The sequence below is a fragment of the Condylostylus longicornis genome, unplaced genomic scaffold (assembly GCF_029603195.1).
Source record: "Condylostylus longicornis isolate FDR11 unplaced genomic scaffold, ASM2960319v2 ptg000013l, whole genome shotgun sequence".
Lineage (NCBI taxonomy): Eukaryota > Metazoa > Arthropoda > Insecta > Diptera > Dolichopodidae > Condylostylus > Condylostylus longicornis.
In genome coordinates this window covers 4,836,068-4,863,354 of record NW_026577982.1, presented here as the reverse complement: position 1 = coordinate 4,863,354, position 27,287 = coordinate 4,836,068, and the positions used below count along the sequence as shown (strand labels likewise).

Sequence of the window (27,287 nt, the reverse complement as noted above, 5' to 3'; positions counted from 1 at the left end):
AAGAAAAATTAAATTTACATTTTGTAAAGCAAATTGGAATAATTGGAAGGGGCGGGAACTAGATACATTTGGTCGTTAGAGGGTGTGTTCACTGGACATTGCCTCTCGATGGTTTATATGAGAAGGATGGGCAAGGCGGAGACGAGAACTTCCGTCTGTTGCATTTACTCTGTGAACGCGGTGGCTCGCCTACATCTGAGATGCTGCGGAAGGAGCCTTGTGACTCCACTTAAAGTTTCGCGATTTGAGGTACCTGCTATACTGCAATCTGCCAGAGGCCTTAATGTAATGCTAATGTAGATGAATATGGGAATCTGAATATGGCAAATAGTCGATTTCTGATAAACAAATGCTTTAAACCAAAAATTCTGCTGATATGTTATGCAAACATATTTGCTGTGAAACATATTTGTTGTAAATTCCTCGGCAACAATACAATAATTTTCTTAAAAACTTCTTAGAGTCAATTTAAATTAAAATTTCAAAAAACTTTCAAAAGATTCAACAAAATAAAATTAGTTGCTTAAAAAATGTTGACTTTGCTCACTCTTATATTTGACTTTAATTGTCACACGTTTTTCATTTTCTTTTAATATCGGGAATGTAAACACTAATACTTAAATAGACCTATATATAACACAAACATTTTCAAGGACATTTTTCATTTTCAATGGCATATAGAATTTGAAAACAATTTCTATTTTTCGTTTCCCCGACATTCTTTCCTTATCGTTCTATACAATAAACTTTTTAATACAATTTTTGCAATTTAAAAGCTAAAAGTGATAGATTCCTTATTTTTCTACCAAAAACAAAAAATTCAAATATTTAATTTAGATCATTTATTGCTGTAGCGTTTTTATATTGTGAATTCATACAAGGGAAAATTCCTGGAAAAAATTTCACCAGAAAAAAGATGGAAATAAAATTAATACGTTCTTTGGAAAAATTATCATCACTCATCAGTTTAGTAGATGGTAGAGACGTTAAGATGGAATGAGAATAGAAATATAAATGAGAAACTGTCGCAAATAATTTGAGCTGGCAAGTGGTAATATTAAATGAAAATGTTGTTAAAAATATTAAAAACAATTTAATGTTTAGTGGACAACATGCGATTTACATAATTCCCAAAGTGATCGTCCGTATCCTGTAAGTAGGTGATCATCAGTGAGTTGGTGACGAGACGGCACATTCTTTACTGTCCGGTAGTAGGTTTCCGTCGTCGTAATTGTCTTTGACAGGGTTAGCTGAGCGTTCGGAAAGTACTATCTAATTGTCTTAGAGATATTTTCAGTTTTATACTTGGAACAGAATGAGAACGATGGGGATGCTACAATAAGTCACAAATGACTGCTGTGGCCTGGGAGATATGTCCCCTTGCCCTATTCGGTTCTCTTGGAATCTACCGAATCTACGAGTCCTGACTTTGGATTTTTCGGAATAGGATGTATTTAAATTTTCCGGGTACTAAAAATCAGTCGCTTTGAACTAAGATTAGTGATGCTTCACCTGTTTTATAACTTCTACATGTCTACTGAAATAATTAATGTTTAAACCATCTTTTAAATGCTAAAATTCTTAATTCCATAAAATACAATTAAATATTCATTTAATATACAATATATTTTATGTGAAACCTATAAATATGCAATTATTTCTTAATACTTTTTAAGCATATATACAATATAAAAAGTACAATAAAAATATCCTTGTGTTTCTCATTCATATTCAGGGACTTAATAAAAAAATTAATTACTTTTCAATTTAATTTACATTTTTAATTTAAAGCTGAATTAATAATTTTATCTCATTGCAATGAGAATATTGTTTTCAAGCATTTTTCCGAGCATAATTTGTTAAATTTATAATTGAAATTTCTTAGTAAATTCTTTCAATAATTGTTCTTATAACAGTGTAAGGTGTAATACTATATAAAATCGGATTTGAACCAATAATTGTTATGGTTTACTTGAAGGACACATATTTTAAAATACTACTTAAGTATGAGTACTTAAACTCGAATACTATTACTTTTTTTTTAATACAATTTTAACAGCAGTACTGAGAACTAATATTGTTTTTTTTTTTTCATTTCAGATTTTATTTCAGGACGACCGTATTACAACAACAAATTCAAATGTAATTTGAAAAATTTTAAAAGATATATAGAGCATAAGGTGTAGTTGGAGAATTTGGAAAATTCAAGGTACTTGTAATTCATTTTATGAAAGTCTTAATGAGAACTCTTACATAAATTAATCATTAATATTATAGTTACGTTATAAATTTTATTTAATAATTTTCGAAAATTTTTGTATAACTTCCTAGAGGGGTGAAATCTCTGGCTCTAGTTCCAATCAGCCAAAACAAAAGCCAGTGTTTTTATTTTTCAACCTTGTCCTTGGGATTCTCTTGCACCATTTTCTGTGCAAATTATAGGACACTTAATTCTATAGCAAAACCATAAAATATATATTGGAGTTGTGTGCCTTCTGTAAGATAGTGTGCCGCTAATCAATTTGATAGACTGAGATTTACTTGGTCCATAAGATTTTGTAAATTGATAAAATTTGTAAAGTCTTTCTTCCCCTTTTCTCATTGTTGAACTAAGCAAAAAAATTTCAGTATGAATGTGAAATTAAGTTTGAAATTTTTATTGGGATTTTTTTTTTTTTTAACCAAAAATATTTTATTCATTTGATAATGACTTTGAATGCGGCCATTTTTTGTTTCGTTTGTCCCTGGTGAATATTTTATTTAAGAAATGTCCAAAATGATAATTTATTGTTACTACAAACATACACACACCACAGATATAAGTGTATAAAAAAATTATTGGAAAGTTTGTTGTCTACAAAATTTTTTTCTTGATTTTTTGATTTTTTTTTTATTTTTTTGGAAAAAAAAGGATTCATTTTCAAAGATTTTAACCTTTAAAATAAAAATTAAATGATGGAAAAAAAATTTTTATTTTTATATTAAAATCAGTCAATATGGCGACATTTTTGGATATGAAGAAAATTATATTGTATGTACATAAGTACATATAAGGATTTTGGAGTCATGATGACTTGGCACTGTTCAAATTCAAGAAATTTTTATACAAAATATTGTAATCCTTGAAAAAGTTTAAAAAATAATTTCGTATGTGAAATTAACATTTTGTATGACATTGGTAATAGTTCCGTGTTCGCTTTTATAAGATTAGGTTTCTTTTATAAGGTGCAATTTTGTAGCAGTTTTATATTAAAAATTATTACAATGGCATAAGTAAATTTGGCTATTAATTTCAATTTACTTTTTAAAATAATTTTTAACCAAAATATTGAAGAGTTGAATTTTTATTAATATTATGAAACGTAAAAAACTTCTAATTCCTTATATAAAACGTAGGAAACACGGTAGAAAATGTGAACAACTGATTATTTTTTATATGAACGTAAAAAACTCTATATTTTCATATAAACACAAATAACTCTATATTTTACAGTTAAAACGTAAACAACTCAATATTTTACATATGAAACGCAAAAAACTTCTAATTCCTTATATAAAACGTAGGAAACACGGTAGAAAATGTAAACAACTCATTATTTTTCATATGAACGTAAACAACTCTATATTTTCATATAAACACAAATAACTTTATATTTTACAATTAAAACGTAAACAACTCAATAATTTACATATAAACCATAAAAAAATTCTAATTTCTTATATAAAACATAGGAAACACGGTAGAAAATGTAAACAACTCATTATTTTTCATATAAATGTAAATAACTCTATATTTTCATAGAAAACGTAAACAATTCAATACTTTGCATATGAAACGTAAAAAACTTCTAATTTCTTATATAAAACATAGGAAACGCGGTAGAAAATGTAAACAACTCATTATTTTTCATATGAACGTAAACAAATCTATATTTCATATAAACACAAATAACTTTATATTTTACAGTTAAAACGTAAACAACTCAATATTTTACATATGAAACGTAAAAAACTTCTAATTCCTTATATAATACGTAAGAAACACGGTGGAAAAAGTAAACAACTAATTATTTTTCATTTTTTATTCAAACATAGGAAACACGGTAAAAAACGTAAACAACTCTATATTTTCATATAAAACGTAAACAACTCAATATTTTACATATAAACCTTAAAAAAATTCTAATTCCTTATATAAAACATAGGAAACACGGTAGAAAATGTAAACAACTCATTATTTTTCATATAAATGTAAATAACATTATATAGATATAGGCAGTATAGATACAAACATCATCGCCATCTTAGACTGTAGCTGCTATACATTTCTTTTTTCTTAATAAACAACCACATACTGGTTATTTGCCTTATTATTCTTTTTTCTGTGAATATACGATCAGGCTTTTGAGTAAAAGCCTGATCGTATAGGCTTTTAATATATGATACGTTTAAATTTTTGTGTTAGCTTTTGTGTTTTCCTCTATACAACTTTCCATTATGGTACCGCTTTGGTTTTCTCTGTCTAGTGTCTTACTTTTGTAGCACTAAAATTAAACTCAATCAGTTGTTTCAGTTATAAGTACCAATATTCTTCTAAACAGTTAAGATCTAAAAATTATAAATTATTTCTTTAAATAAGTGCCTTATTGCATTTGGGAGATAAATTATTGCAATCTTAAAATCTTCTCTTCTTCTCTAAAAATCTGATCCTTCATCTGTTCATTTTTGCTACAATAAATCGATTGTATATTGTTCTCTGTGAGTATCATGAGAAAATCTTTCAAATAAACACAATTTTATAATCTAAAAACATTTTACAAATATACATAAACAAAAATGAAAACAATGACAACGGGTATAATGTGAATGACACTGAATTGAAAAAAAGAATAGAAAAAATTGCACCACATTCCCTAGAGGAGGACAACAATTCTGTTTGTTTTAAAAATTTCTGATGATAATTTTTTTTTTTTATTATTTTTATATGAAAGACTTAATCTTATTTGCATATTTTCTTTTCTTATCTTTTTTTTTTATTTTTGTAATCATAATAATTTTCTTTTCTTTTCTCTTACTGTTTTTTTGTTTTGTTATATTGTAAATTTTCTTTTTACCATCAACCTTATTTTTGAATATTCAAGGATCATATAATTTTAACAAGGATTACTATCACTTGCATACGGTTTCATACAATCAAAAATATTGAGAAGAAAAGAAAATCTATAATTTTCAATCTTGACAATATTTTCTTTTTTTTTTGCTGTCCATAATAGTTTATCCAAAATTCAAAGTCTTTTATTCAACAAAGTCCTTGAATTTTTATAGAGTAAAATTTTGTGACAATCAAAAATTTAAATACTAAAGCAAATATATAGAAAAGAAGTATGTGTGTTTGTGTTTAAGCATAAGAAATGCAAATATATATTTAGGAATTGGAAAAATTTCTCCCTGACCTTTGAATGTGAAATGAATGAACACATCCTAATAAATAAATACACATATTGTACATATTTTGAAGTATGTGCGGTATATGAGTAATAAAAATGATGATTTTCGTTTTATTTTGCCTTCATGGATTATTCCTTTTATATTTGTCCCTCTTGTGTGATCTGCTGGTCCATATTCCTCTTATTTTTATTTTAAGATCTCTATTTTTATTTTAGAATTACGTGATGGTCTCACTCTTAATACGACTATATCTTTTTTTTATGGGTTTAGGTGTATTTTTATGATTGCATGTATGTACCAGTGGGTTTGGGTAAAATTGTATCTTGATTTTGAATGTATACATAGTTAAGAGTTATTTGAATATCCTGAAATAGAAAATTTTTTTAATATTTGCGAAAAAATTTTGTAAGTAAATATTTATTTTTTTAACACGATTTCAATTTTACTTCTTTTTTTTCTTTTTTTGCTTTTTATAGAATTTGGAATTGTAGTTACTTACCCATATATGTGTGGATTTTATAGTATGTAATCTATATATCGGCTTACGTTCATATAGTTGAATTCATTCGAAGCTTAGATTCTATTTCGAGATGTTTAACTGTAAAAACGCTATAAATATGTTCCATAAAACATGGATGTTAATTTTAAAAAGAGAATAATTTATGGTACTTAATATTTTCAGAATTTTTCGTAATTTTGAAATTATTCCGGCTATTGTGGCATGGTCTGTATTTCCCCAATCATATAAATTCAATATTGCCATTATCTAAGTCTCAATCAAGAACTCTTCCAATGTTGTTGTTACTCGCATTTCTAATTGTCCTTTAAATTTGCCTTTAAATTTGAATTTGAATTGTGCTTCCTGATAATATTAGATGACTGAATGTTTGTTTTTAGCATGATTAAATAACAAGCTTGTTGAACAATGATAATAAGATAAAAATGTTGTTTCTTGTCCATCCATAGTAAGCTTTTAAAATTGTATAGCGTGACCTTATTTTGCCGTTCCAATATATTCTCTTTTGCTTTGATGAGATTGTTTCTATATTCAGTTGAATATCAATTCTTGATTGGTTTGAGCTACCGTATTATGTTTCAATGATTCGAATACTTTTGGACTGGGTTTTTATACCTTGACGTAACACCAGTAAAGTATTTTTTAAAAAAAAAATTGAGATTTGGTAAAATGTTTTTGAATTTAATATTTTCAATTAAGAAGATTAGTTGAATTTCGAAATCAGAAATTTCTACGACCACCGGTCAGTTGTGCAATATTTCCATATTCATTTTTGTTGTATACCGTAATAAATTGTCATACCGGAAATGTTAGAAAATGTTAAATTTTACTCAACCTATTTTTGAATTTAATATTTTCAATTAAGAAGATTAGTTGAATTTCGAAATCAGAAATTTCTACGACCACCGGTCAGTTGTGCAATATTTCCATATTCATTTTTGTTTTATACCGTAATAAATTGTCATACCGGAAATGTTAGAAAATGTTAAATTTTACTCAAACTATATAGTAGGAATATAATTTAAATTATGTGTAACAAGTTTTTAACATGACACGAGGCTTAATACAACTCTTTACTTTTTATTGGCAATTCAATTAAAATTAACAAAATATACAAAAAACATAATATTTTTTTAAAAATTAAATAGAAAACTCATGTTTTACATTTCACCATACTCTCATTTTCAACATAAAATTCTCAATTACAAACTATTATAAAATATTTCTAACTTATACTGATGATGACTTCACTCTGGTAACATTGTTTTTAAATACAATACATCATGTCATATACAAAACTGTTATATAAATAACATTGTTATATTAAATAACAATATATCTATTGTATAAAAAAAATGACAATTATAAGAATTTTATGTGTACATACAATTTAAAAATTTTATATGTTCTGTACAATGTTAAAATTTTGGTAACAAAATTTTGTCATGTTGTAATATTTTGATGAATTTATTTTTTTAAATTTTCATTGCATATACGAACGTGTATATATGCATTTTACTCTTGCTTATAATATATTGTCTATATAAGTATGTAGATGTTATATTTGAATTTTTCTAACAATAGCATTTATTTTAATACGATTTTGCCACAGGGTGTTGATATTTGATAATACTCCCGAAAGGGGATGATTAATGAAAATAGTTACCTGGAAACTTTCCTTACCATGTTACCAGGCATTGTTTCACATCTGGTTGATATATTGCTAAAAATATGAGCCCAAGAATAGTAATTCGGGAATTTCAAAATGTGTTTGTGAAATTAAAAATTTTGAAAAGTGAATAGTTTTTAAAAAACCAAACCCTTTTGGCACAATAACTGATATTGAAGACAAAAAAGGTAAAATGTTAGCCATTAAATTTAGTTTATCTATAGATTATCATGCTGTTTGGAAATAACATCTAACTCATGAACATCCTGTATAGGTGAACAATGATAATTATGTCAAACTAGGTGGAAAATGTTTATTTAATGCAAACATATACAATCATCTATGCTAATGTCTACAATTATAATATAAATTTACATTATACTTACTTGTAAAATTTTGATAAAAATTTGAAATTTTCATTCCTAATTAAGATGAATTTTATGTGCACCTACGAGATAAAAATTTACATGTTTTCTATTGTAATAAAAAATTTTAAACGAAAAATATTGTATGTGCTTATCAAAATTATTAAAGAAAATATTTTATAAAATGTAAATATGTCATATATACATACACACTTCTATATATGTGTGCCTATTATTCGTAATGAAATGTTGTATGCATTAACCAATAACAATTTCCATGTACCAACTACATGTTTATAATATTGCACCATATTGTTTCTTGATTGCACGACTCACCATACAAAGTAAAATTTTAATTAGCATTCTACACTTATATATAACACATACATCTATATATATTTACAAAGTTTTCTAAGTATATATTTTTTTTTACTGCAGAATTACAAAAATTTAAATTTATTCAAAAAAGAAAAATTTTATCGTGATTTGTGTAAAAAAAAACTTTTAAATTTAAGAATTTAGTTTAAAAAATAAAAATGGAATTAATAATTAGAAAATGAATAAATTCAAAAATATTATACGGTTTTGAATATTTTGAAATATAAGTAGGTGCATGATGTGTTTTTTTTGTTTTTGAAAAAGTTGGATTATGTAATTTTTGGTTGGGTCTGGACAGAAATCAAACATTTTCCTTTTGAAATTTTATTAGGTGAATTGCTTAAGCCATGCGTCAGCTATCATGCAATGTAACATTGCACGAAAGAGCTAAGGCAATCATAAGCTAATCGCGAAAAATGCGGCTTTGAGATTGCCAAGCAAAATCGATACAACCAGAATTAGAATTACAGGGCGCAATATCTCAGTCATCGGCTCATAACGTCTTGAATTCCTCTCAGTTTCTCTCAATTTTCTTTCGAATTAAATTTGATTAAGTTTCATTATACAGAATTAAAAGTAATTATAATTGCTATAATAGAAAATTAATGATTCACTTAAAAATATTTTAATGTTTGCTTTTTACTATCAATTTAATTTCAAATCCTTTTACTTTTATTATCTCTCCAGTAATGTGGGGGTCATTGATTTCTTTTGGGTAACCATAAAGAGAAAAAAATTGTCCTCATTTACAGCAGAATTCTATTATGAAACAAAGGAATTTTCATTTAAGAATAATACTGACATTAAGCAATAAATGCAAAATTTTTTTCTGAAAGTCAAATATAAAATTTTGTCTCGCTACTAAAACAACAATATCTTTTTAGTTTATACGCACATTTATATTTTGTTCTATTATTTTTTGTTGGTTGTCCATTAATCTTTTAAATATTAAGTAATATTATTGTACCGATAAAAAAGGATAATTGAAAGATCCTTAATAAAATGAATGAACGGAAATTGCTGATTACATTTTTGTATACTAAAGCATTTTTTTTTCTAATTTGAAATTCAAATAATTGGAAAAACTTTTTCTCTTTTATTGTGAGCTCTTTAACAAAATTTAGATGTGTCAATGTAAATGAATTTCAAATATTAATTTGGACACTTGATATTTTGATTTTTTGTTAGAAAATATTTACTGGAAGGAAAGTACAACAATTTGTAAGTAATCTATACGAGCTGGTAAGGCACGAGATTTACGAATTCCTTTGAATACACACCAGGTGTTGTATCCGTATGCCACGCAAGAATCGGCTAAATTAACTGTAGAAGATCAAACCAAAATTGTAATGTAATGCAATTAAAGAATTTTGTCCATAAGCTAGATCTTACGACGGTGTGAGATCTCGTATCTCTGAGTCGGAAGATATCAGAGTTGTAGACAGAGTAATAATACAATAGGAGTTGTAATAATTGTCGTATTGTATAATTTGAAAACTCGCTAGGAAAACTTTCCACCAGTCGATCTGTGTCGGATCTGATGTGATGAATAGCTTCTTACCAAATTTACATTGAATGAAAATGCTTAGGCGTATAATCGCTGAATAATAGAATTATGTGGTTCATGTGAAAGGTATCAACACCTTGCAGTATCACAAAAAGCGTATTTGGCCTAACTGACGTACTACATTCATACTTCTCTCATATTTTTCTATTCTTAATCGTTTAATCTGATTAAGGAAATTGTATAAAATTTTGAGAGAATTTCCGAGTGCGGTCGCTTTTTTTTTCATTAAACTTTTAAAAATGTTTCTTGTTTGTTTAAATTTTCGAAGAATTGCGCTTTATGTTTGAAATCTTCTCTATATATTAGGATTTTGGTTAATTAATTTCGAATTTTTTTCTAATTAAATTTTTCCTCTTGGTTTTCAATATTTATTTTAATATTTTTCACAGAAAATAAAGCCAGTTGGTCATGATTTCTTCCTAATATAAAAAAATCTCCTTTAAATGTTAAAATTTCTCCTTTTCATATTGTAAAGACGCAAAATTTTTTTTTGCGATTTATTGAAGGAAGAAGTTGCAAAAGTGGTACATTTATGGTTAATGTGAATTTTTTATTTTTTTATGTTATTCGGATTTTTCTCTTTTACTTCTCCCAATATCCATTATTAATATTTTTGATTACTTTTGCTAACGTAAGAAGAGAAAAAAGCCTCTAAAAGAATCAACTAAATTAAATTTTCCCGTAAATTTAATTTGAAAAACAAAATCGTTTCATACAAATACAGTGACGGACAAAAATTTACGAACAAATATATTTTCCCAGAGTGTTGATTTTTATTTAAAACTAATTATGAAATTTTAATTTAAAATTTCTCAAAAAAGGTTTGCAAGTATTAAAATTAATATTTTATTTCCGGTTACCGTCCAATGTTCTACTTAAACATTTAAGTCCGATTTCCAGTAGAAATATGTTTTTATAATTTTCTTTATTCGTTAAATTGGCTTTATCAAATAAGGCTACTAGGTACGACTGTTGTTAATAATCATTACAACGCTCAAAGTATTGCCACCTTACAAGTATTATCTCTTGAAGAAATCTGAGACTAAAAATGACAAATTTGATCATTGCTGTTTATCTTATAAGTAACATACAAACCATTTTCGTTTTATTTACAAGAGTCGGCCGTAATGTACAAAAGTGGTTGAAAACCTTAAATTTTCAAAAAAAAGAAAAATTTCTATTAATTTTCTTTAATAATGAAAAAGTCATTCATCATCAGAATTTTTAGTAACAATCAACAATTTCTTTCTTAATGTAAAAATTTTTCAATTTCGTTATTTTCATTAAATTCCATAAATTTTATTTTTAATCATTTAAAATTGGTGGATTTTTTTTAAATTTAATCAAGTTTCCAAAATGTAACAATTTACTTAATTATTTGCTAAAGTGAGTATGATTAATTGTATTGTAAATAAGGACATAAATCTGAAATAAAATTAGCGATGAGGCTATAAATAATAACTTCTGGAAGACGAAATAAAAAAGTTGCTGATGATATTCTGGAAATATAGCTCAGAAGTTCCGCCCCTTGGAGTTAATTTGAAAAATACGGAAAAATTTTGCAAAATTTACCAATACATTTGATGATTTCGTATCTAAGATAATGGGTCTAATATTAATTTAATTTCTGTAGTTGCGGTGAGAGTTAGTAGCAAATAAAAAAAATGTAGATATTGCGTGAAATCTAATTGAGAATGAAATTTATTTGACTTTTGTGGCGTCAACAATTTGTAGTTCTGGAAAAAATAACTGGTAATTGTAAAAATAGCTGACAACATGATCTGTTATGCATTATTCAATAGAATTTCGATTACATTTCCATTACCTTTAAATTATTTAATTTTAAATCGTAGTAATTACTTAGAATTATGGAATAGGTAGAAAATATGAAGTATAATATTTTCATGAAAATAATTTTTTTTTGATAAAGTCTGCAACGTAATTTAATTTTTTTTATAACAAAAAAAAAAAAAAACGAAATTCAAGTTCCAGGACTATTTATAAATTATTCTGTATCTTCTAAATAAACCTGTCCTCCCCCCTCTTTATTATTTTCACATATAAAATTTATATAACATTTATTTTAACCTAAATATTTGCCTAAGGTGCACTTATATGGTAACCCTATACTTATTTATGTTTAATATTTTTATGTACAATAATATTAGAGTATATATATAATTATATAAGCGTAATATTAAATTAAGGTAGAAATTCTATTTGTATACAATGTACACTTGCTGACATACATAATTTATAAAATTATAACTATATAAGTATAACATAGTGCGTCATTAAAAATTAAATTTATTTTTAGAATAAAATTCAACAGAAAAAAGTATATTTAATACACGCTCATATATATAGCGAATTTATTGTCATATGCACATATATAAATTAGATCGAAACTTACCAGCTCTTGGAGTTGTACGATCCGAGATCTTTTGATGAGCATATTCTTAGTTAATTTGAAAATAATAGTCGAAATTTCATTGGCATTAGATTCAATTTCAATGTTCATCACACGGCATTTGATTGATTGCGTCAAAATCATGTTTGACTACATAAATTCCAATTATCATTGTAATTTATCATAAAATTTTAGTAATTTTATTAAGTATGACTTGAATAATTTCCATTTAATTGACTTCGCGTTCCTAAAAATAATTGATTTAAAAAACAAATTTTGAAAAAAAAATTTTTTTTTAGAAAAAATGCCAAAAGCAAATTCGTATCCGTATAAATTTTTGATATTTTTAATATTTTGTTGGTAATTTATAATGTAATATTCAATAACGGTAAACTTATCATCAATATATAATTATATTTATATAGGTATGTAATCAATAATTTGATAAAAAAATAAAAAATTTTATGAATGATCTGAAATTAACCAAAACAAAAAAAAAAAAAATAAAAAGATTGGGTCAAACTAATGGTTTGTAAAGTAGCACTTCTCCCTTTAACAATCAAACGATGTACATTATATAAATTACTTTCATTCATATACCAAAATATTCAAAAGATTGCATACATTTTGGATGAGGTAAAAAACATTTCAGGGGCGTTAACATTCAAGGGTTAACTGCATCAGTTAAGAAAATAATTTATATTTTTAAATGGCATGCAATTTACAGTTAGCCTTCTGCATTTGTATGAAATATAAGGTAACTTACTTATATGAAACATAAGGTGAAAAAAATACAAATCTTACAAATTTTGAGGGGCTATAACTTGAAAGAAGTCAGAGGTGGAAAAAAATTTTGTTCTAACGAAGTGAAGCTACAAACCGCTAAAATTGCAGACTTCTACAACTTATTGTATAGCAGAAAAACTGATATCAAAAATTTGTAAAAGCAAGCTTTAGATAGCGGTTATTTTTGGTGTCATTGTGTAATTTTAATATTCAATTAATATGTACCGCGACAGAAGAAGTTAGAGTTAGAAAAATGTTTCTGGTTTCTTAAAAACAAAGAGTCAAACAATGGCAAAAATTTTCTTTTACGGAACCAAGTTTCTTGTAAAGATCAATTTATATGTAAAACATCAGGTGTTTATTTTAAAGGATATAGAAGTTTCGTATGGAAGGACGGACGATTACAATTAAACTAATAAGGAGGCACTTTTCTTTAACATATTTTTGAAAAAGTGCTAAAAAGAAAAAAAGAACAGCAGCCGTAAGATGAAAACATTTTTATACGATTATCCGCCGTGATGCCTGTAATTTCACAATTATTTTTATTTTTATTTTTTATACTTTCTTTCTATACTTTTTACACAATTCAATAACGTAATTTGATATCAATAAAAATCATTACACTAAAGAGTTCTTAAATTGACAGGTGACGTAAATATCATTAACATGAATTTGGTGTTTTTGTTCTCTTTTTCTTTTCACCTTTTCATTATTAAATTTATGGATCACTTTATTTTTTTTTTGTTAGCTCTTGCTTTTGGCGCTTTTAATTTAAAATCATTTTTTCATCAATATAAAGTCGAAATATTTTTTGTTTTTTTATATAAATGGAAAGAAATTAAGAGAAAAAATTTGACAGTTAATGTGCTGACATCTCTGTTGTGTGATGAAATTAAATTTTTTTAATTGTAAAATTTTTTTTTTAATTTTAGTTGACATTATAAGTAATTTACCATATTGACACTAATATATCGTAAATATTGAATTTTTTTCTGTTTTTGTTATATGTTAAATTACTTATAATTTTGTTAAACATTGTTAATTACTTATACTGTATATACTAAAGCTTACAGTAATTAAGAATTTAATGAGTTGAACAAAAATTGCTAAAAAGACAACGATTATGAATTAAAATTGTAAGATATCCTTTACTAATTGACATGAATATAAAAATATAGTGATAATTTAATGCAATTTACCTACTATGGAGAACGAGTTTTTGGATACTATTAAGGATACACCTGGACAACTTAGATCCGTTGCTGTACAGCCGGATATCACAATCTAACATTTACATTAACTAAGTCTGTAGCGCCCCCGAAGAAGTAACCATAAGGTGGGTAATCGATTCCTGCTCCCTTTCGCCGCAGCAGCTTCTACTGAGATTTCTTATGGGGTGGCTCACCCTTCTTGTAATCAGACAATCAACTCGTTAGGCCCTTGTTGCAGCACCGTTATCCTCCTACCTGATAGAAATCGGAAAGGCATTGCATTGTAATTAGAGAAATTTTGAATTAGAATAACATCGAATTATTGTCCCTCTTCGAGTGGAGAAAAATTTTTTAATCAAATTACAATTTTTAAAAAATATGCAAATATTTTCAAATTATGTTTAATATTTTTTTTTGATAAAATATTAAAACAATTTATTGATCATATGTCAAATCATTCAAATCGTTTATTATGATTAATTTTTTCTGTTTGCATATTTTTTTGCAAAATATCGAGGTAATTATTAATTACTTTGTCCTTGTACAATTTTTTTTTTTTGTAAAAGGTGTTCAATTAATTACAAAAAACTACGATCATTTTGAATTAATTTTGTTATATTTTTTTTTATTTTAGTATTGTAGTATCAAAATCAGCAAAAATAATAAACAATTAATTAAGTTGTTTTTTACGATATCAACTTAATAATTTCTTGATCGTTTCAATAGAAAAATATTTAAATATTAATTAAATATTTTTATACTTAATTATACTTATAGTAAAAGTTTGAAGTGATTATAACTAAGTTTTGGCTCTAATGGTACGGAATTTAAAAAAAAAAAAATTTATAATTTAATGTTAAACACAAAATTATTGTATAAAGCACCTTAAGCTAAGTATATAATTGATTTTAACTATGATTTTTTGATTTTTATGTACGAGTACAATATATATACACTATCATAAATTAATAACCAACTTTACTTTATTTATCCTCCTGTCATCCTTGACATGCAAAAAAATTATGATGATAAAAAATGTGTTTGTTGGGTTTTTTTTTGTTTTGTTTTGCGTTACGTTGTCGCTCAATTATTTTTAAATGTCATTCTTTTCCACATATGTATATAATGTGTGTATTATGCATATATATAAATAAGTATATTTTCTTATACATTTATGAATGTATGAATAATTTTGATTCTAGAGAAACGCAATAAATAAAATGAAAACAATCAAGTTAATTTCCAGCCCAGATATCTCTCTCATATGTTTATTTTTCAATTTTCTATTATACATGACATATGCAAATAATGTTCAATGTATGTATGTAATTTATGTATTGTTCAAAAAAAAAGTGTAAACATATACATTATAACAATGTCAAAATTACAATATTTTTGTACAATTTTAAAAAAATTTAGTATGTACATAATTTTGACGCTATTTAAATTTTAAAAATAAAAATTATAATTCACGGTATAAAAATCGTTCACAATATATACGCACTCACTCACCTATACATTTCACCTACAATTTATTGTTTTGTTAATTTTATTTTCTTTTTTTGATAAAATAAACCTGTAGAATTAGAAAAAATAAGAAAAATATGTTAAAAAATTAAAAAATTTTTTAGGAAAAATTTAGAATTTTTGTGTATTTTAAACGGTTTATCTTGAAATGGAAGTAAATATTTTCTTATAGACGGCTATGTACATGATGTACCTATGCATCAGCAATTTATAATGTATAGGATCCTAATGTATAGGATGGACCTAAAGTTACACCACTCCAAATTCAGTGAATATTGTGTAAAATTCTTAAAAATTATTCACGCATCCGTCAACTTACACAAGTTACCTTATCCTTCCTTCAAATCCTTCATCTTCAAGTTGCAGCATAGTTCTTAGAAACTGGAAAAAAAATATTTAATTTCATTTAAACAATATCTTAGCTCGTGTTGTGAATAATTTTGTAATGTCAGAACAGAGATTGCAAAAATTATTGAATTTTTTTTAGGAGATCTCGAGCTCCGTTCGGACTTTTATGAACAATGATTATATTTTGTATATTAATTTAATTTTGTATCTATTGAAATAAGTCGGCAGAGTGCATGCAGAATGATTGACTGCAGAAGGTTATGTTACTGCAGTAGGCGTTAATCTAAATGAAAATTACAATTTATTCATCCAGTGCTGTTTATATTAAATAAGAGTAAGTTACATCATTCAATAGTAACTCGTACCATTTAATGCTGATTTGTAAAAATATTTCTAAACCCGTTCACAGTCTTTCATCTATTTCTCAGTGCAAAATATTTTTTCCGTTTCATATCCTAGAATGCGGCAAATCAATAATCTACAGATGATCGATTTAAAACTTGAAGTCGAATGACCTTCTCCGAAAATTCATTATAAATTTTTTTATACTTATAAATATTTTTTATATGTATATGTAATATATTAAAAAATACACAATGCTGTCCATTTTATATTCATACAAATATATTTCAAAAAGTAGATATTCTTAAATTTAAAAAAAAAAGCTATAGAGATTATTGCAATAATTAAATGTTTTATAAGGGAAACTATGAAAAAGTACTTAAAAACTATAAAAGCACAAAAGGATTTATAAATAATTTTTTTTTACATACATGCTTATACACATAAGAGGGGACAAAACTGAAAAGAAAATCCTTGACAATAATTGTCATGTAGACGTTTTGCTGATGCAGTTTGAGTGTACAATAAATTTACATTAACCTTAGTTAAAACACGTGTTATTTTTTTTTTATAAATAATATTTATTTAAAAGATATTGACATTGCACCTGAAAATTTTCAAGATCAATGTAGAAAAAGATTATTTTATTGTTTTAAGTGATAAATTTGAATATTTTAAGGAAAAATTATTTTTAAACTGGAAGAGTAAATTTGAATAAGCAAGCATTTTTCTTGAATTTAATTAGATATCAACGGAATTTAAAACCTGGTCATAAGATGTAGAAAATTTCTGGGTCTTAACTCCAAACTTTATTTGTTTTCCCAGTTTCTCATGCATAAATCGAGAAATCATACATAGATATCAAATTCAGAATGTCAAATTTGGAATTCCCGCTTATTAATTAGAGTTACTTACACTAGCCTTACAAGTCCGTAAATTTATTAATTTAATAATAATTATAACGTAAGATACTGTATGTTCTCAAATATTTATAACGAAATATTTACAAAATTTGAAGAAACCCTTATAAATACCCTCATTTTCTTTCAAAATATAATAAAAAAGTTTCTTTAATCAAAGTAATAAAAATTTATTTCAATACAATATGCAAACATAAATTCGAAAATACTCGAAATTCAATAATTTATTGAATATTAATTAAAAAATAATTTACATAAAAATTTTCTAATTTATTTTTATATTCAATGTTTTTGTTTTCTAAAACAAAAAATTTTCTTTTTTTAATTAAAATCGTAAAATTTTAATCGGGAATAATAAAAATTTTCTTTTATTTTAAGATTTTGCATTGACCAAATTGTGGGGACTTGTACAGTTTCGGTTGTTTGCTATAAAATCATAATACGAATGTAAATATCGTAAAATTAAAGAAGGAGAAACAAAAATAAATTCTTTGAGTTTATTATAGCTTTTTTGTTGTTGTGTTTTTTTTACTTTAATTTTAATATTTTATTAATTTTACACTGATCTCCTCATAAATCGATGAAAAAGTTTTTAAAACCAATATTTTTTTGGTAAAATAATGAATTTTAATTTTAATATGTTGAATTCTAACGAAAATTTGTTTATTTTTTTTTTGATTTATTGAGAAAAAATTTTGAGCTTATATATAGAGCTTTGTATAGAGAGAAATGAAGACGGCTTGCTTTGGGAAGGAATAACTTAAAAATATTTAGAGCAATTAAGAAATTCTAAGTAATTATACGTAAATAATTTAGACTTATGGATTTAGCAAAAGTTGCAAATCAACTTCTTTGAAATGAGCTTAGCATTAAATTACATCAGTTATTCATTATTAATAATGGCTTATTAACTTTTGATCGATTGCATAATAATAAATTTCATCTCACCGTTTTACCATAAATGCGAGAGGATCCACGATAGGACAACCGCATTATTCCTAATAAGTTCCACTAGTGCTTGTAGACACTCCAACGTCAAATTTGATTATCTAACAATACGTTAATGGTTTTGTTCACATATCCTATACGAATGTTTTTAAATATACAAGGGTCTGTCGCCAGAGCTCAATCTAAAGGCGCCTGAGTTAATCCTTTCTCTATAATTTTTGATCCGTCCATTCGATCTCCGCCCATTCTGGTCTTTGTTTCACCCAACCTTCTTTACTAGAAAATAGCACTTTGAAGGAATTGTCGAAGTTAAATCTTAACTCACACTCGTCCAAGGGCATATCAGAGTAAGCCGAACCTAGTAAAGCCCTCACGGCGGCATAGTCACATTCCTGGCCACCAAAACTTTTAATCCTCTGGGCAGTCATACCAACCTATTCTTGAACTTTATAATACGTTTTGCTTTTCTGAATATTAGCTCACAAATTCTAAAAATAAAAAAAAAATTTTGGTATTTAAAAATAATATTTAATTTTTTTTTTTTCCTTTTCATTTCAGATTTTCGTTTGGACCGGATATAAAAATTTATAAGAATTTTCAATCTCTTTTTTTTTATTTTCTTACTTTTGGAAATTTATGAAAACAATATCTTCGATTTCCGCACGAGATCAACGATATTATACAAAAACAAAAGAAAAAGAACTAAATAGCCAAATATTCTAAAAATGAGAGTGCAGAAATAAAGGAAGAACAAAAAAAATCGATTTAAAAACAAATATTCAATTTAATTTGAATTTAAATTTTTTTTTAATAGCAAAAAGAAAATTATAATCACGTTCAAATTTAAGCTGTTTTATTCAATTTCCAATTAAAGCATACAAACACACAATATTCATTGCATTTTAATAATAATTAATTTTTTTTTTTTTGCATTTTAATTTTGAATTTTCTTATATGCTAAAGTAAATACAACAAAAACAAAAATAAAAGAGGAAGGAAGGAAAAAAATCGAATCACTTATATTATAAGTACGCCAAAATTTAAAAACTAATTCGATTTAAATTGGAATATTCATAAGCGCAAAAAATAATAATAAAAAATTAGCATTAACAAAGAATACATTTAAATATACGCACATTTTGTAAATCAAAAAAAGCAAAAAAATAAAAAACATTAAAATTTTTTATTTTTTTTTTCTTTAAATTATTTTAATATCATTATTTTTTTTTTCTTTTATTATTCAAAACATTAAGTAATTCAATTTAATCGCCGAATGAATATTAAAAAATCTTACATAGTTTTTTTTTATTCTTACATACATTTATGGTGTATTACACGCATAGCATATCAACATTAAATTTATTAAAATAAAAAAAAAAAAAAAATCTAATTAAAATTCATTTAAACTAGCTTGTATTTTTTCAAATTTTAATTGATATCCGAAGTAATTCATTCGTACATGCTTACATTGCAAAAGCTCAATTTGAACTAAAAACAAGAAATGATTTTTTTTTTCAACTCTGCTCTGCTGTTAATTTAATTTTTGCAAATTTTTTTTTCTAATATTAAATAAATATTAAAATAGCATATGTAGTGGTGAATTCATTAAAAATAAATTAAAAATTATTTTTAATAATTTTGCACTCTCAAAAACTGGTTTTCAAAAATCAGTCAAAAATTCAACAATATGTATATAATTCAACACACAATAATAATTTTTCCTACATAAGAGAATATAGTTGAAAGTAAATTTATAAACTGAGAAAAAAAATTTTTTTTTTAAAAGTATATTAAGTGACACCTTTTGACACCTGAAAAAAAAAATCTAATTATTCATTATTTATTAAATCACGGTATTTAACAAAATATGTACATATTAACATACATATTGTATTCGTATTTAAGCCATACACCATACCGACATGCATAAAAGAGAATTATATATTACATTCTACCACATTCATTATAATTTATTTTAATAATACAATAATACTCGTACATTAATACAAAACTGATCTGCACAAAATTTAATACATTTCTGTTAAATGTTAAAATCTGATTTTAAGAAATATAAATATGTACAAAAAAATGTAAAAATAAAATAATTATATGATGAGAGAATAAGTAGAGAGAGAAATATTATTTAAATGTGTTTTTATTTTATATATAAAGCTCAGCTTACAAAAATCACAGTCAGCCGCAATAATATTGATATTGATAATGATAAGAATATTTTAAATTTAAAAGAACAGAAAATGTAATAATAAATAAATAATAAAAAGAGAGAATTTTAACAGAAGAGAGAACCAGTTTTATTCTGCAAGCAAACAATATTCAGCAATTATTATAATAAATTAAGAAAATTTCATAATAAACTCATCATTTATTAGCTGTAATAGCGGTTTTTAGCATGGCTTACAAAATTATTTTTTTCTAAAATTTAAGCCGACTTTAAAATTATATTTAATAACAATAATAACAAATGAGGTAAAAATTAATTGAAGCCGGCTAGTTTTATTAAAATGAAATTATGATTATGTAGTATGAAAATTATTATGCATGAAAAAAGTCTTTATGCATGAATGTTGCCATAGCACTTATTTAATATTATTTACAATTATAATATACGCTTAAACGAAACATTTAAAAAGCTGTAAACAAGTTTTTAAAATTGCGGGTGAATTATTTTATTTTTTTTTATTGTCATTGTTATTTATTTATAATACTTTTTTTTTCTCTTATTCAATTTTCTCATATTAAATAGATGCTATTTGTATTTTTTTTTTGTGATTCAAATAATTTTTATAATATGAAAAAAAAATATTCACGGTCATGGGTATTTGCGTTCGTTGAACGCTGTTATGCATGTACATACATACATCTACAAACCTACAATATTAGACAATTAGGTATATAAATACCTTTTAAATAATTGAATAAAATACTTATATGAAAAAGAAAAAATTATAATAAAATTGTTATAATAAAAATATAGTGATTTATAAATTAAAAATATTAGATAATTAAAAAATGGAGAAAAGAATAAGAAACACAAAACTTCCTATATAATAAAGAAAAACGTACCAAAGCGTTTTACCGTGAATTGCTACTAAAAATATTTGATTTAAGTAAGTGAATAAATAAGTCTTTCTGTTGTTTTTACTTTATATAAAAGTTTTAGGAATGAGATTACCAAAATAAATTTGAAAAATCAACCAAGTGAAAAAATTAATTAATTAATAAATATTTTTTTTTATTTTAAAATTCGTGAATATTTTGTGCAATGATTACACCATTATAATATTGATTTAATTAAAAATGAAAGTAAGGAAATAAAAATCAAATGAAAAGTTATTTTATTAAATAAAAGGCATATTATTAAATTATTAAATAGAAAAAATAAATTTAATTAACTAGATTTTTTTTTGAAAATAAGTTTAATTTTACACACAAAATACGTGCATAGATTCATACTGTTTTATTGGATAATTGAGGACGATGTGATTATTTATAGTTACTAAACCTTTAAACTTATTAAAACACAAATAATAAAGATTTCTTCATAAAACTGCTGAACGGATAAATTGGTGACCAAATCAAAGGAAATTAAAAAAAAAATTTTCTCCTCAAAGTTCAAATTTTACTTGAACCATTGACCTATTGCTTACTAGGCGTACGCTACACCAAACGAGCCACTTGCAATTATAAGCAACTAAGTTGATTTTAAATTGACATGTTAGCGATATTTCTATAAACAGTACAGCGAAATTTGTTATCTCTCTGACGTTGAGAAATTAGTAAATTTTTCAATTTTTACTATGATTATATTATTGAAGAGAGTAAACAAAGAAATTTTTGTGTTTTTTTTTTTTGTGGGAAAAACTTTAATTTCACTTTTTGATTTTTGCAATGTTATTAATTAGCTTGCATATATCATTAGTGCAGTAAACTGAAAGTTCTAGGTTCAGATTAGACTTGTAAAATTATAAATTATAAAATTATTTAATTTAATTTTATGAAATTACATAAAAGTTATTAATAATATTTAACTGCAAGTCTAATATTATTTAATAATACTTAAGTTACTGAACAACTCTTTATCATTTTATTGATTCCAATATCCTAGGATACTGTAGAGTTATAGTAAATAGATCCTGCTTTCGCAAAACAAATTTTATAAATAGAACAGAACTAGTTTGATTTTCAATAAATAGAGCGCAACAAGTCGGACTTACAAGTACAGATTTATCCGACATCAGTTCCGATATTTATGTAATACATATTATAACACATTATTATTGAAATTAATGATATGAAATAATTTAAAGAGTTGACTAATATATTGAATCAATATTATTGCTTATATTATGATTATTATTATTTTTATTATGAATATTCCTTTTTTTCTTTAAATCAATTTCAATTTTAATATAATATTGAATTATTACGTATCATTTATGATTTATTGATTTAAAAATATTTTAAATATATAACAATGTTTACAATCAAAATTATAAAATTAAAATAGCCGTAAAGAAATATTATATTTATTTATTTTATTATTAAACATATTATTACGTGTTTATTTATAGCATAATGATTACCATATAAATTAAATAAATGAATAAGGTCAATAAAATAAAAAATAACTATAAAATAACAAAATCAGAAAAAGAAAACACAATACTAACTATAAACATGTGAGTGAAAGGAAAGAAAATATTTTTATATTTTATTAAAATAAAAATATAAATTAAATTTTCATGAAAATAATTATATTATATAATATAACAAAAAGGGTATATGTATTTCTAAATTTATTTATGTGAAAATAAAGAAAAAACAAACAAGAAAAAAAGAAGAAAACAGAGATATTTATAATGTCGTCACTATTACCGTTAATATTATTGTCATATTATAATTACCGTTATTATTATCGTCGATGTCATCGGACTCTTGTATTGTTTATATTTTGATGATTATAACCGGTTCGGTCGTTAAATACAAGTGTTATAACATAATATTATTGTGTATAATTGAAAAATAAATAAAAATTATTTAAAATTAATAAAGTGTTATTAAAAATGATTGAAAGAAAATGTTTTAAAAAAGTGTTTTAAATAAAAAAAATTACAATTAAAAAATTGATTTTAAAAAATTGTAATTACGTAATATTTTGAAAAAAATAAACGATAATTGTGTGGCCTTATTCAATATTGTTATTGGATAACAAAATAAGGCAATTTTCAATTAATTTAAATTTAATTTTAAAAATTTTTTTTTTTTTATTATTTTAATAATTTTTTTTTTGTTATTTAATTAATTATTAATGAAATTTTTTGTGTTCAGTGTTAAAATATTAATAAAACTTACTTATTTTTAAATATTTATATTTTTTTTTTGTGTATAACACTTTTATGTAATTATAATAAATTCAAAATTGTTAATTATTACAATTATTGCAATTTATTATTTAAAATTTTTACAATTTTATTAAAAAATTTTTAAAAATTATCATTGAAAGAGAATTATAGAAATGATATTATATAAATATAACAAAAATTATTAATAATTGCACAATTATTTTCTAAAAGATTAAAAATATATAAAAATTTTTCATATTATGTCTATGACAAATATATAAAATAGTCTAAAATTTATATAAGTGCATATATACATATATAATATATATGTATAATTAAGTAGTTCTCATATATATGTATAACAATATGTTAATGTACTATTAATTGCTCAAATTATGGAAAAGACCTTTTCATTAAAAAAAAATGTGTATATAAGAAAAAATATGCTTTTTTTAAAAGAAAAATATAAATGTTATATTTGTTAAGTTTTAAAATAATTAATATTAAAATATTTAATATACTTAAATAGAAAAAGCAAAATAACATTATTTATTGATAAAAAAGGAATTATTTTAAAACAAGCAAGGAGGCTGAACAAAGAAAAAAAATTAGAAATTGAATTGGACAAACATTTATAAAAATTAATAGAATTCGAAATGACAGAGGTAAGATTTTATAGATATTTTTATATAATTCATATAATTTTCATAATTTAATACAGGGAAATCTTCTATCAAATATAAGAAAAAATTTTTAAAAATTTTGCGATTAATGGACAAAAACAATGTTGAATGCAATATTTTGGAATCTAATGTGATATTCTTTTAATTTACAATCTACATATTTGCAATAAATATACATGGTTGTTACATAACACTTTCGAGATCTCTTCCAATTACTTCAAACATTTTAAAATTCGAAGTAGACAATTTTCCCCATAACCCTTCAGATACTTTCAGAGAGATTCTATTGATAATATAATAGATATACTGAAATAAATTGCTAAGTCAAAAAAAAAAAAAAATAAAAAAATTTGTGTAAATTTGTTACAATAGTGTCGGAGTAATTTTAGTACGTCCAATATCACATACGTAGAGTAAAAACTTACAAAATCAAATAACCAAAAAAATTTTAAAGCCGATTTTTCTACTAAATGATAATAGTTAATTTTTGTGTCAATGTGATGCTTATAAATGAAAATTCCTCTTGAAAAGAGTAATATTGCTCTATGAATGTGTAAAATTACCTTCACGTCGGTAATTTTACATTTATGCCTAGCAATTTTACATTTGATCTATAAATGGTATTATTTTCCGAGTAAATTAGTAATATTCAATAAATTTTCCATAATACCGTAAATTTACTCACCAAATGAGTAAATTGTTAAAATACTGTAGTAAACTAAGTAATATTTAATAAGCTTTAGTAAAGCATATTTTGTAGTAAATGTAACTGGGGTAAATCCTTTTATTCGAGGACTTTTATTACAGTGGAGTGGAGATTAGAATAGAAAGATCAGAATTAAATGAAATAGCTTAGAAAATGTTTAAGAAAACGTAGTTCTTAATCCGTTTGAAATATAAAGTTATTGAATTAAATCGTTAAAGGTATCAAAGAAATTAAGGCATTTGCAATTTTCCACCGCATCTAAACACATCTACATTTATACAAGTCAACAAGTCTATATTATATAGTTGCAAATATAATAAAATTCTAAATAATTTTCAGACGCTTTTAAATTAAAAATTTATTTTTTTTTTTGTAAACTTTTTCGACTTTTCCCAATTTATTTACTTAAGAAATTTTTTCAATCAATTAAACAAACTCAAAGGAATACTTTATACAGCTATATGTCTATATATTCATACTATAATACTGAATCCTTACTGCTATACAAAAAATAGATTTTAAAAAAAAATTCAAGAGAGTCTCCTTAAAAAAACTGATTTCGAGCATTTTTAAATAAAAATTTTTGTTTTTATCTCTTTAGATAAGCAGGTTTTTAAATCTTTATGTAAATTTTGATGATATTGAGACAAGAAATTATTAAAAGGATTTAATTATTCAAAAATTGGGCCGGGAGGAAAGGGTTGAAAAGCAGAAAAACAAAAATTATTTTAAATATTCATGTACGTGTCTTGAAAAAAATATAATAGTATAGGATAGACATATGGTGTGGTTCAGACAAATGACATTTTAATCTATGCAAATGAGCAGTCTGTGTTAATTTTTCAATAAAGTAACAAGTTAGTATTCTTATATTCCATAACACTATTATTAGACTACATTAAATTATTGATCCTTATAAAACAAAATGTTGTTCGAATATTTGAGACTTCTGAATTTGATTGCTTATTAATGTAAATTAGATCGATTAGATAAAAATTCAATTACTTAAGAATAATTTTCTAGTAAAATCAAAAAATATATTTAATATATGAGTATAATTTCATAGTCTAGTAATTAAGTAATTAAAATGGGTAATTATTATATAAAAATTTTAATTTATTTAATAATTCAAACACAGCACATATTAAAAATTGATATTTCATGGACAAGATATGAAATAATAATTTTGAATATTTTAGGGATAAGAAGAATGAAAAAATTTTTCTGTCTTTTTCTGCGTTGATTACAATCATATGGACTTTGTTTATTGCGTTACCAGTAATTTTGAAAAAGAGAACAAATAATATTTGATCACGTTTTATAATCGTTTTCAAAATTTATTTCATTCAATTCTATTTGAGACAAAAATAATTTTATAAGAACATTTCCTGTAACCAACCTTGAATATTTTAGGTATGGTTCATTCGCAAAGTTCAAATTTGTGGCAATTCTGTTTACACATTTCATCTGGAATATCATTTCATAAATTATTTTCACATGACAACATCAGTCGATTTGAAGCTGATAAATGCAGCGAATCATTCGCTGTAAGTGTAAAAAAACCCAAAGCGTAAAAAAATTTCCCTATACTGTTTATAAAAAAATCGCTAACATGTCAATTTAAAATCAACTTAGTTATTTTATAAAGCTATACCATTTATGAAAATCTTAATGTCCTTCCTAAGTTAAATGTGAAATTCCTTTGAACTTTCATAATTATCATACTATTCCCAAATCTTACATCATCATGGAACTCAACCATTATCTTGAAAATCACCAAGAAATTTTATCTTATTAAATCGCTTTCCTTTAAATTTTATTAAATTGGGGAAATACCCTTTCCCTTAGTACGCCATAATTACTTTTAACTCTACGTTGTTTACTTCCTATGGTCTTAATTCATAAAAATTCGGTAAACAAAAAGAAACCCTATAAGAAAATTTTATCCATAATTCGATAAATTTAATAAAAAATATTTATTTTGTTTAATCTCCTTAAATCTATCTCTTCCCTAAGTCATCAATTTAATTATCCTTATTTCAAACTTAAACCAATAAAAATATTAAATTGAAGAATATTGTATTGGCAAAAATCATTTT

The 27,287-nt window shown here is 24.2% G+C and overlaps 1 protein-coding gene and 2 long non-coding RNA genes across 3 annotated transcripts in view; all 3 read left to right on the top strand.

Annotated features, from left to right (window-relative positions):
• LOC129605426 (uncharacterized) overlaps window positions 1-19,438 on the top strand; it is a 55,113-nt gene extending 35,675 nt beyond the window's left edge. The window contains exons 2-3 of the long non-coding RNA XR_008696712.1: window positions 2,101-2,209; window positions 18,995-19,438. This is a non-coding gene — a long non-coding RNA (uncharacterized LOC129605426). The remainder of the gene's footprint in view (window positions 1-2,100; window positions 2,210-18,994) is intronic.
• Window positions 19,439-21,409: 1,971 nt separating this feature from the next.
• On the top strand, window positions 21,410-23,535 carry LOC129605427 (uncharacterized). The gene is made up of 2 exons (XR_008696713.1): window positions 21,410-21,564; window positions 23,029-23,535. It is a non-coding gene; the product is annotated as an uncharacterized LOC129605427 (long non-coding RNA).
• A 708-nt stretch (window positions 23,536-24,243) lies between these two features.
• Window positions 24,244-27,287, top strand: part of LOC129605341 (adenylate cyclase type 9) — a 123,301-nt gene continuing 120,257 nt past the window's right edge. The window contains exon 1 of the mRNA XM_055515037.1: window positions 24,244-24,464. Within this exon, the coding sequence (XP_055371012.1) occupies window positions 24,456-24,464 (9 nt within the window). The 5' untranslated portion in view covers window positions 24,244-24,455. The remainder of the gene's footprint in view (window positions 24,465-27,287) is intronic.